Consider the following 12,485-nt stretch of genomic DNA (forward strand, 5'->3'; position numbering starts at 1 on the left):
AAGGTCCTCAAAGGCTTGCATACACCCCATATGAGCAAGTCCATGTTTTGTGCAGCACTCCTTTTACTGTCTTCTCCCAGATAGAGGATCGAAGTAACTTGCCAAATAAGGTCCTGAAGATCTTCCTTGGGGAAAAACCTGGACCACTGAGGGGTTTTCACCTGGAACCACATCCTAAGCCCAAAGTCCTCCAGGTCCTTAACTTCCTCCTGTGGTTCCAGGTCTTCTAGTTCCACATATTCCTTTAGCTGGTCCAGAGCATCTTCAGACCGATATGGCCCAGTATTTAAGGTCCACCTCACAGTGCACATCTTTTGAACAGTGTTGTAAGCCACTTTGGAGACCCTGTACTCTGGAATCTGCCCCCCCCCCCCCCCGACTGTGGACAAAGCAAAAGGCCTTATACATAGTTAAAATAAATTCCAGAGGAAAGCCTCCTTCCCTGGAAGGTTCCCCCACAGAGCCAAAGGACATTGCAACAAGGAGGGAGTCCATCAAGTCCAGCCGCAGTGACTCCTCTGATGTGCCTACATCATCCAAGATGGCAGTAGTTTCTGACAAACTCCGAACTTCCGCTCTATCTGGCATTTAAATGCCAGACGCACTTGATAACTGCTGCCCTAGCCCTTCACTAACCGCAGTCTCAGCCTTCTTTGTGTCCCCCACAGATGCGACAAATAACAGCCACATCATTGCCGTGCTTGCAGCAGGACCAGCAGTGTCAGAACTTTTTAAAATATTTTATTAAGATTTTTACATACTTAAAACTGATGCTAGTATCAACAATTTAACCTATCCCCCCTACCCCCCCCCCCCCCCGATAGTATTGTTAATGACCGTATATTTACTTAATACATCTTTACAGAACTTTTCCCGCACTCATGCTGCAAGGCCTGGGTCACTAAGGAACCACTAAGTAAGAATCAAATTTATCCCCTCCTCCCAGCAGAACCACGACAGAACTGTAAGCTTGCTTTGTGTTCCTTTTTCCCTCTTTCATGCAGTTTTCACTCAGATTCTCAAGGCTACCCTCCTGCCCTGGGAGGGACAGCCAAGGAACACACTCAACCAATTCTGCAAGATAAACTAGGAGATAAAGAGGGGAGAGACCTGGCCACCTGGGTGCAACACTCCCAGGGATCAAGGTGATCTAAGTAGGACCTCAGGTAGCCCAAAGAAGAGAGAGACACTGCCACACCAATTAAAAGTGCTAATGCAACCTATACTGCTTTCTTTCTTTTTTTTTTTCCAAGTTTACTTTTCCTGTGTTATTTAGTGACACCATGGAGTCTTTTTTTTTTTTTTTTTTTTTTTTTTTTAAGTACAAAGAGTAAACAACCAAATCATATTCACCCATTCCACTCTATATGCCTACATACAAAATCTATTCCTCTCCAGACCCACACATAGCAATTAGTTTTTGAAGCATATAAATATCAGCACATATACGGACCTCTATAAACATGCACTAAAGAACTAATATTTTTCTTACCTTTTTGTTTTGGGAATATTTGCTTCTGCCGCTGCAGCCGAGGCCCATGCTCAATCACAGGGTTACAGAAAAGTATCTGTAAAAGGAAGAAAACTGGGGGCTGTGTGGCCCTTTCATTCTCTCTTCCCACCCCCTTCATACACAACCCTCCTCACTCATATACCTCTGCAAACAGCAACCCCTGAGGTTCCAGGGAAAGACAAAGCCCATGGCGTTGGTTATCCAGGAAGTCCTCTAAGTACAGAAATTTCAGTGCACAAAGATCTCGCCAATCTCGCCAGTATACAGCAAACTCCAGTTCCCGGGACTACAAGAGAGACTTGAAAACAAAACCGTGCACTATAGCCTCCAGCTCCCAAGCTCTAACACACCTATACAGGATGATTCCTCCCCTAGGGTTCTCACCCAGCCAGTCAGGTTTTCAGGATATCCATACAATGAGATCAATTTGCATACACTTCCTTTTTGGTATACAAATATCTATACATATTCATTGTGGATATTCTGAAAATCTGACTGGCTGGAATTTCCCCATAACAGGTTTGGGAACCCCTGATCTACAGTGTCCCACCTCTTCTGATGCAACTTCTGGTTTTCACATGGAGATGGGCTGGATCTGGGGAGGGAGGGGGACACAAGGGAAGAGACTGTATCAGGGAAGAGGACGTGGAACGGAGAAGGAAAGGCACAGGACCCATGGTAGAAGAGAGGGAGATACACTAAACTGCAAAGGGGAGGGGGCATGAGAAGAGAGGGAAAGAGAACAGAGAAGAGATGCTGGGCATGGAGTAAGGGACACAGAGGAGAAATGAATGAAATAGGCAGGGAATAGGGACACAGGACAGACAGGGATACAGACAGGCAGGCGTCAGGTTTTCTCTATCAGAAAGTTGGCAACCATATTCCTCCCCCACAACCACTCAACAATAAACGTACCCTCATCCCCATCCCTCATTCTTGGTGACTTCAACATACACATTGATAACCCATCTGACTCATATGTTTCTCAGTTCCTCACTCTTACCTCCTCCTTCAACCTCCAACTGAGCTCCTCCACCCCTACTCACAAATCTGGCCACTGTCTTGATCTCGTCCTCTCTTCTACTTGCTCACCCTCCAATTTCCGCGCATCAGCTCTTCCTCTCTCTAACCATCACCTAATCACATTCACACTTCAGCACCCTCCCCCTCAATCTCGCCCAACAATAAATACTACTTCCAGAAATCTCCAGGCTGTTGACCCCCTCACCTTATCCTCTAGTATCTCTGATCTCCTCCCTTCCATCATGTCCTCCGAATCTGTTGACAAAGCTGTCTCCACTTACAATGCCACTCTCTCCTCTGCTCTAGACACCCTTGCACCGTCCATCTCCCGTCCCACAAGGCGTACCAATCCCCAGCCCTGGCTGATCCCTTGCACCCGATACCTTCGCTCCTGTGCCCGTTCGGCTGAACGCCTCTGGAGGAAATCTCGCACCCATACTGACTTCATTCACTTCAAATTCATGCTATCCTCCTTCCAATCCTCCCTATTCCTCGCCAAACAGGACTATTACACCCAATTGACTAATTCCCTCAGCTCTAACCCTCGTCGTCTCTTCGCCACCCTCAACTCCCTCCTCAAAGTGCCCTCTGCTCCCACCCCCCCCCCTCAATCTCTGGCCGACTACTTCCGTGACAAGGTCCAGAAGATCAACCTCGAATTCACCACCAAACCGTCTCCTCCTCTTCATCCTATAACCCACTCTCTCAACCAACCAACCCAGGCCTCCTTCTCCTCTTTTCCTGATATCACCGAAGAGGAAACCGCCCATCTCCTCTCCTCCTCGAAATCCACCACCTGTTCCTCAGACCCCATCCCCACCAACCTACTTAGCACCATCGCTCCTACTATCACCCCCACCATCTGTCATATCCTCAACCTCTCTCTCTCCACTGCAACTGTCCCGGACACCTTCAAGCATTCTGTGGTCACACCATTCCTCAAAAAACCATCTCTTGACCCTACCTGTCCCTCCAACTACCGCCCCATTTCCCTCCTACCCTTCTTCTCCAAGATACTTGAACGCGCCGTTCACAGCCGCTGCATTGATTTTCTCTCCTCTCATGCCATCCTCGATCTGCTTCAATCCGGCTTTTGACCCCTACACTCGACAGAAACGGCACTAAAGTCTGCAATGATCTGTTCCTCGCCAAATCCTAAGGTCACTACTCCATCCTCATCCTCCTCGACCTATCCGCCGCTTTTGACACTGTCAATCACAACCTACTTCTTGACACACTGTCCTCCTTTGGGTTCTAGGGCTCTGTCCTCTCCTGGTTCTCTTCTTACCTCTCCCATCGTACCTTCAGAGTACACTCTCATGGTTCGTCCTCCTCCCCTATCCCGCTCTCTATTGGAGTTCCTCAGGGATCTGTCCTTGGGCCCCTCCTTTTTTCAATCTACACCTCTTCCTTAGGCTCCCTGATCTCATCTCATGGTTTCCACTATCATCTTTATGCTGACGACACCCAGCTGTATCTCTCCACACCAGACATCACTGCGGAAACCCAGGCCAAAGTATCGGCCTGCTTATCCGACATTGCTGCCTGGATGTCCAACCGCCACCTGAAACTGAACATGGCCAAGACTGAACTTATTGTTTTCCCACCCAAACCCACTTCTCCTCTCCCTTCACTCTTATCTCAGTTGATAAAACCCTCATCATCCCCGTCTCATCTGCCCGCAACCTCGGTGTCATCTTCGACTCCTCCCTCTCCTTCTCTGCGCATATCCAGCAGATAGCCAAGACCTGTCGCTTCTTCCTCTACAACATTAGCAAAATTTGCCCCTTCCTCTCTGAGCACAACACCCGAACTCTCATCACCTCTCGCCTTGACTACTGCAACCTACTCCTCACCGGCCTCCCACTTAGCCACCTATCCCCCCTTCATCCAGAACGCTGCCGCACGTCTTATCTTCCGCCTTGACCAATATACTCATATCACCCCTCTCCTCAAGTCACTTCACTGGCTTCCGATCAGATACAGCATACAGTTCAAGCTTCTCCTACTAACCTACAAATGCACTCAATCTGCAGCCCCTCCTTACCTCTCTACCCTCATCTCCCCTTACGTCCCTACCCGTAACCTCCGCTCTCAAGACAAATCCCTTCTTTCAGTACCCTTCTCCACCACCGCCAACTCTAGGCTCCGCCCTTTCTGCCTCACCTCACCCCATGCTTGGAACAAACACCCTGAGCCCATACGCCAGGCCCCCTCCCTACCCATCTTCAAATCATTGCTCAAAGCCCACCTCTTCAATGTCGCTTTCGGCACCTAATCACAACACCTCTACTCAGGAAATCTAGACTACCCAAACTTGACATTTCATCCTTTAGATTGTAAGCTCTTCTGAGAAGGGACCGTCCTTAGTTATTAATTTGTACAGCGCTGCATAACCCTAGTAGCGCTCTAGAAATGTTAAGTAGTAGTAGTAGTACCCAGGGCCAACCATACCACAACAGACAAGGCATTTGCCTAGGGTAACAGAATTGGGGGGGGGGGGGGGGCGCCTGCAGTGGTATAGCTCCATCATAGCAGAAGGGCAGCACTTCAATCCTGCTGTCAGCACAAGTCTATGCTTAAGCTGTTATGTCCTGCCCTCTCCAACAGAAATTTGTGTTGGAAAAAGCAGGATGTGGTAACACTTCAGTATGGGCCTGTGCTGGAAGGCCCTGCACTGTAGCAATTTACTTTTGTATCTTCCAGCCTGGGTAGAAGTGGCAGCAAGACTGGCAACAAGAAGATGAGATGCCAGTCACAGTGTGTGTGGGGGGGGGGGGGGGGAGGGAACGGGGCCTTCAGGCACCCAAGCCGAAGGTTTGCCTAGGGTATTAAGATACCCTTGGGCCAGCCCTGAACACACCTCTATAGAATGACCTCTCCCCCTTTCCACTGGTTATCATGTACTTCTGCTAGGGGCCTTTTCTCCTACATCCTGGCTATAACTTGCACCTCTGGTACCGCCACAGGATGTCATCCTCAGGGTGACCTCTCTTTACCCCAAGCTACAATGCATTTCCATACAATGAACCCTCCACCTTAAACTCAAAGAGATACACATAGGAAAAACAGAGAACAAGGATGCACAGACACAGAGTACTGTGGGAAGCAGCAAAATTATTAGTTTGACTTGATGTACTTATACCACCTTGCACAAATGATTTATGGCAGTGGGGGATGGGAAGTAGAGTCGCTCACTCTCTCTAATTCTATAGTGAAGCTCTGGTCCCAACCCTGATTATTAGCTGGTCCCCAATTTGTCTGAGCAACAACTTTATTATCCACTCTGAGGACAGAGAGAACATCACCTGCAAAGAAACAGAGAGAGTTATTGACAAAGAGCTGGATTGAGGGAAGAGAATTCCTGGAGTTGGAAGGAGGGAGGAAAGCACTCTCAGGATGAAGGGGAAGATTTGCAGGATAGTTAAAGATACAGATTGCCCTTACCAGAGAGTTCCTCATGCCGCAGGTGTCTTCCTGGGCCACCACGTGAGGGACCTGACACCCCAGTACATCTGATCAGGCTGCGTGGGTCACCAGGGCTTCCTCGTGCTGGTGACATACTGCTAACTTGGCATCTTCCTGAAACAGTCTCTAACAGGTCCTGGCATCCCATTAACCTGACCACCAATGTACCTGTGACAACGGAAGAGCGATGTGGTTCCAAATAAACTCTTCCAGCAACTTACCCAAATCCCATGACATTCGAAGAGTAATGAACCAGTTATCCCACCCAGACCAGCAACAACTCCCCCACCACAACCATCTCCAGACACCTGTAAGAACTGTAGGTTTGATCAGAGATGTAATAGGCTGCCATTGTTTGTGGGAATCACCAGGCTTCACTTCAACTGTCAGGCTGTTCACCTGCTGCAATTCATGCTCAATAAAATGTCGTTTTGGGTGGTCCGAAGGCAGATCATGGAGAAGCTTCTCTAAGGACAGTGTCAAAAGGTCAATCTTTTGAGATGATTCATGCAAGCGAGACTGAGCCTGAAAGAAAAAAAAATCTCAACAATTCACAATGGCCACTTCCACCACCTCTAGGGAACTTGGCCCTTTCACCTACCTCCTCCCCACACACCTTGGCCCTTTTTCACACATGCCCCAGGCTTTTTACTAGCCTCCAAGTGCCTCAATCTCTTCCTTCAGTCTTCATCCACCAGGCTCTCAATGCATTATGTAGTCCCTTTCTTGCTCAAATTTGAACTGTAAACTGCCTTGATTGTTGTTTGAAAGGCGGTATATCAAATACCCAATAAACTAAATTAAACTCCCCAGGTGCTTAAGATTAGGCAGGAGGTCCAGATCCTTTTACAAAATATTGACTTGCATAGAAAATCAGAATTTTCCATTTTGGTTGAACTCTTGAGTGTTGATCTGCACCTTCAGGAGAACTAAGTTACCTAGTTACAGGAGAGGGATTTTAGGCTACTCCTGGATTTCTGACAAATCCATTCTAATGTATTTTTGTACCTGCAATACTGATTTCAATGCATACAGTCTGAGACTACAAATACCTCACCATATTGGAATATAAGTTCAAAATCAGAACTGGTGAAAAAAAAATCTCCCTCCTGAACTGGACAACTAGGCAGTTCTGCTTCAAAAGCCCCAAATGCTGGCAACATTCTCATTTCAGAAGGCTCATCTTGTTCCATAGCTAATTCCCTGACTTTTGGAAATGCCACCCATTCTAGAAACTTCATTCCCCATGGACTAACTCCTTGACTTACAATGTTTCTTAGTTGTAAACCATCCCATCTTTCTTTTCAGATTCCTTATGATAGGCAATACTCTACATTGTGGAAACTCAACCCATTTTTTCTTGACTAATCTCCTGACTTTCAATTAAGTCTTTTGATTTCAGGCCCTTCATTCCCATATTTCTTAAACTAACTTCTTGACCCCATCCCAAACCTCTCCCAACCCTGACCTCCAGCAAAGCTTTCCGTTCCTGAACTCTGTGGCCTCCTAGTAGTTTCACCACATTCTTGGCGCCTTCAGTAATAGCAGTCTCAATGTGCAGATGATGACGCAGCTCCTCAATGCGCAACTCCAGAGGACTCATGGCCATGTCCATCCTCCCTGTAAGAGCACAATAATCAGGCAAGCAAAGGACCAGAAAAAAAAGTACATTTGCAGCCAGTAGTATCATCGTACCTGTAGGTTCCAGCCCTGATTCCGTGACACTGGCACACAGTGATATTTTCCCAATCTGCATGCGGATCAATTCAATCTTGATCTTGCTGTCATAAAGCATCTCCTGTGCAGTGGCCAGGAGCTTCCGATCCTAAGGATTACAAGTATTCACATAACAAGGTCCAAAATAGGGGCACTCAAGGCACTGAAGAACAGAGCAATCATACATGTATCTCCTGCTAATGCTTAGAGGAAAAATGAAAAGGAGAATCTTATCATAGAGGTGCAGGTGCTCACCTTAGACACACCACTAGAGTACATCTGTATCATATTCTCAGCTCCTTGCTTCACCTTCAACTCAATTTGAAGTTGTTTCTTCAGAGCACTGACACGACCCATCACAGGATTCAGATTTTGTTCAAATTTACAAGTGTCCAAAGAGATCTCACCTGTGCAAAACATATTCCACACCAAAGAGAAGGAGTAAAATGAAAGGAAAGGCTTCAACACCCTAGATTCTCCTTCTCTTCCTTAAAACTGAGTCTACTCTTCCTCCCAACCTTTAGCTATGATTGCCTTATATCCTACCTATCTCCCTCTCCTCCGTGACCAACAGTCTTGCATTAAGCTCCTGAAGCTCCCTCTGCAGCTCCCGCAATTTACGGTTGGAAGATTTCAGTTGATTCTCCACATGGCCTAGTGGTTTCCTGTCCATCAGAAGCACCCTGCGGAGATTCTCTGCACCCTCTTTAATCTTCAGCTCCTTTTGGAGTTCTCGGCGCAGTTTGTCCCTGACATTCTCCAAACTTTGTTGGAAGTCTGGGTCTAGGATGTTGATGCCATTGCTCAACTCCTGCAACCGGCTGCCCTGTGAGGAGGAAGCATAAGAACATAAGAATAACTGTACTAGGTCATCCATCTAGCCTGTATCCTGCTTCCAACAGTGGCCAACTCAGGTCACAAGTACCTGACAAAATCCCAAATAGTAGCAAGATTAATGCTACTAATCCCAGGGACAAGCAGTGGCTTTTCCCTTGTCTATTTCAATAGCAGACTATGGACTTTTCCTCCAGGAACTTGTCAAAACCTTTTTAAAACCCAGATACACTAACCACTGATACCACATTGTCTGGCACAGGGGTAGGCAACTCCGGTCCTTGAGAGCCGCAGGCAGGTCAGGTTTTCAGGATATCCACAATGAATATGCAGGAGATAGATTTGCAAGCACAGCCTCCGTGGTATGCAAATCTATCTCCTGCATATTCATTGTGGATATCCTGAAGACCTGCCTGCGGCTCTCGAGGACCAGAGTTGCCTACCCCTGGTCTGGCAGGCGGAGTTAGCGCAGTAACCATCTCCCTGGCAAATACGCAAGGACCTAGTATGCATATTTGTGACCTAGGAACAAATAAAGCCTGAAGGTTGCCCTCAATGTGGGCAGGACACCCACTTCCAGCCAACAAGATCAACCCCCACTAATTCCTGAAATGCCTAGTCACACTTATATAAGGGATTTCTTACCCTCACGTGCTTTGGCAATTTCTTCAGCTCATTAGAGCCTCAGAGCACTGATTTTCTAGATCACAGCTGGAAGCCTAAGAGGATAAAAGTCAAACCTGCCAGTAGGGAGGAAAACCCCCTCCCCCAAACTCATACCTGAGGTCGCCCACCACCAGTCCCGTAGCTTTCCTTCCCCGGTACCCCGTCCCCTCTGACATAACTTCTCTCCATCAGATGCCTCCTGCCTTGCCAAAACAAAAAAAAAAACCCAGGAAGTTGCTTCAGATGAGGTCAGGACCAAGAATGTTGGATGCTGAAGAATAGAAAAAGTTGCGTCAGAAGCGGGCGGGACACCAGAGAATGAAAGCTTGCAGGGCCTGTTGAAGCAATGTCAAAGACAAGTTGGAAGTAGAAAGTGCATGGGAATGGAACGGTTTAGGCTTGGCCTGGATCAGAAGTCATCTGATCTATTAGCGCATGGGTGTGACCACCACGTGCAGCTGTGGTCATGGAGTTTTATTGCTGGCTGCACTTGAAGGTCGCCACATCTACGCGCCAGTAATTTCAAACGATTACCTCTATTGTCGCGCTAGCCTGTATGTGTCACTGTGAGCGTTGCTACATCAGTTCGGGCAGCAGAGAACAAGTGCAACTGTATTGACTTATTGGAGCGAGGACTTGCTGCACAATGCTAGTTAACCGTGGTTTTTTGCTACGTAAGGGCAAAAGGTAAAAGACGGATACAGCGGGATCCGCAGATCTGGCTTTTACACCGTCACCCACGGCACGCAAGTGTTAAATAATACACCAGGAGTTGTAAGATCAGCACTGATGCTGATCGCATAAGTCATCTTCTTTTTCTTTTAATTCACGCTGGTTCTAATTTTGTACTTAAAAACTAATGCATTGAAGAGACGGAGCTAAGGGCACACTGGAGACTACTGTAGGTTATAGGCGAAGCATGAAGTTAAGCTGCTCTGAATATAACTTTGGCTGACTAAATAAAAGGTCTAGCTTATAGTAACATAGTAGGTGAAGGCAGAAAAAGACCTGTGCGGTCCATCCAGTCTGCCCAACAAGATAAACTCACATACGCTACTTTATATGTATACCTGACCTTGATTTGTATCTACCGTTTTCAGGGCACAGACCGTAGAAGTCTGCCCAGTACTATACGAGTGGTGGAGAACTAGTTGCCAGTGGTTAGTGTATCTGTGTTTAAAAATGGTTTGGACAAATTCCTGGAGCCATTGGTCTGACCCAGTATGGCTACTATGTTCTAATTACCATTTATATGGATCGTTATTCCAGTAAAAAAAAAAAAAAGCATCCACTTTTATTCTTTTCGTTTGTTTTTATTTGCTAATGTCTGTTTCCTTTAAAATAGACTTCTAAAATAATAACAGTAAAATGAATTTATAAAGGCAAATACAGTGCTAGGTTGTGTTGGTGGTAGTTACTGTTCCTGTCAGAGAAAAAACACACAGAGTGTGGAGGTGCACTTGATCCCCACGGGACAAAAAAGCGAAAACAAAAAAAGGGAAAAATAGGCTCTATTCAAACAATGGGGCAGACGTATAAATTAATTAAAACAATGCTTTTTATTGTGAATAGGGAGTCACCTATTCACAATAAAAATCATTGTTTTAATTAATTTATACGTCTGCCCCATTGTTTGAATAGAGCCTATTTGTCCCCACCCCTTTTTTTGTTTTCGAGTTACTGTTCCTGATCAGATTATAGTTCTGGCCTGGTGGTGATGATGGCAGTATCCAACATATTTTATTGCCATAGCTGCTGTTCTCCAGTTTCCTGTAGGGTTAAGTATTAGTTTTCTGGTGGTTCATTCTGGTACAGATGGTTCTCACCACAGCCTGCATGCAAATCCCGCTCCCCCAGTGCAGGTCTGCAGTTCTCCTGATACCCTACCCCCCCTCCCAGTCCAAACACCTCTCTCACTTCTTCCCATGGCCCCGCAGCGCTTCAAACCTGTCCCCTTGCTGCAGCAGTCATCAACACATTCAGCTGTCAGCGGGAACCATCCCTCTGCACATCCCACCCCCCGCTGATGCAATTTCCTGTTTACAGAGGGATCTGATGCAGTAAAGGAAAGGTTCCAGGACGTTGATCGTTATTGCAACAAGGAGACAGGTTTAAAGTGCCCCCAACCTTCATCAGTGTAATGTGGCGTGTCTTTTTTGACACCTGCGTGATTACAGTTTTGGGATCTGATGTTAATACTCCCTGGTCCATGGAAAAGGCACTGTTTCATCCTTTACATCCTCACTATCTACTCCATGCCCCGTAGATTTACCTGTGGCCCTGCGTCATACTGTCTTGTTAAAATCTATGCGGGTTGCTTGGCACATTTTACTTAAATATTGGAATAGTTCGCCTCAGTGTACAGATTTTTTGCCTTTGGAAGAGAATTTGGCTTTTAAGCTGGGGATGGACTTGGTCTTGCAGATTTGGGGTCAACAGGGATATTTGTGTGTTGCAGATTTGTTGCATGAAATGGAACCCTTCCATATCATCAAGCTGATCAATCCATAGACTGGTGGGTTGTGTCCATCTACCAGCAGGTGGAGATAGAGAGCAAACTTTTGCCTCCCTATATGTGGTCATGTGCTGCCGGAAACTCCTCAGCATGTTCTCTATCTCAGCAGGTGGTGGTCACACACAGCAGCAGCTCTGGCTAGGCCTCCAAGCCTAATTCTTAGGTTTTGTTGAGTGCCTGGGGTTGAGGGCTCTTTTGAGCAAGTGCAAACCTGGTGGTGCCAGGACCCTCCTTTTCTCCCCCCTCCCGCTGGCTCCGTTAAAAAAAAAAAAAAAAAAATTTTGAACGTCCTTAAAGGCGTTTATTTAAACGTTTATTGCAGCTACTCACTGGGACACCAGGTCGTTACAGCTCGGAGCGGCAAGCAGGTAATTTTTACCTTTTTATAGCGGGCAGGGGGTTCCCCGATTCTTCTCCTCGTGGCATATGGCGTCGGAGGGCGAGGGCGCAAAGAGTCGCTCCCCGGATCGCTTGAGCGCTTCTAGAGGGGATGCGGGGGTCTTAAAGCCTGATTCGCCCTTGTTGGGTGACAGTTTCGTGACCGATGAATGTCCCGGTCCTTCCTCCGGCGTGTCGGTTTTTTCCGCCATAAACGCCCATCCCCCGCTCCTCGCCTCCGCCATCTTGGCCGGCCACGCGGCTCGGACGGCTTCTTCTTGGGCCGCCCTTGAGGTTGGAGACATTAATGCCATGAATGCCCTTAATTTGGGCGATGGCACCAAAGCGGCTAAAGTTAAGCGCCGTTCTTCC

General features: G+C 47.1%; 1 protein-coding gene across 4 annotated transcripts in view; it reads right to left on the reverse strand.

Annotated features, from left to right (window-relative positions):
* PKN3 (protein kinase N3) overlaps positions 1-9,825 on the reverse strand; it is a 107,081-nt gene extending 97,256 nt beyond the window's left edge. For 3 of the 4 annotated variants that reach the window (XM_030207910.1, XM_030207909.1, XM_030207908.1), the window contains exons 1-10: positions 9,335-9,588; positions 8,267-8,546; positions 7,976-8,127; positions 7,700-7,829; positions 7,473-7,624; positions 6,313-6,529; positions 5,984-6,172; positions 5,735-5,844; positions 1,656-1,799; positions 1,493-1,568 (exon numbers count right to left, since the gene is read on the reverse strand). In XM_030207910.1, the coding sequence (XP_030063770.1) occupies positions 1,493-1,568; positions 1,656-1,799; positions 5,735-5,844; positions 5,984-6,172; positions 6,313-6,529; positions 7,473-7,624; positions 7,700-7,829; positions 7,976-8,127; positions 8,267-8,546; positions 9,335-9,409 (1,525 nt within the window). In that variant the 5' untranslated portion in view covers positions 9,410-9,588. Of the gene's footprint in view, positions 1-1,492; positions 1,569-1,655; positions 1,800-5,734; positions 5,845-5,983; positions 6,173-6,312; positions 6,530-7,472; positions 7,625-7,699; positions 7,830-7,975; positions 8,128-8,266; positions 8,547-9,334; positions 9,589-9,754 lie in introns of those variants that run through there. The other variant, XM_030207911.1, reaches the window with a different exon arrangement.
* Positions 9,826-12,485: the final 2,660 nt, after the last annotated feature.

This window comes from Microcaecilia unicolor, chromosome 6 (assembly GCF_901765095.1).
Source record: "Microcaecilia unicolor chromosome 6, aMicUni1.1, whole genome shotgun sequence".
Lineage (NCBI taxonomy): Eukaryota > Metazoa > Chordata > Amphibia > Gymnophiona > Siphonopidae > Microcaecilia > Microcaecilia unicolor.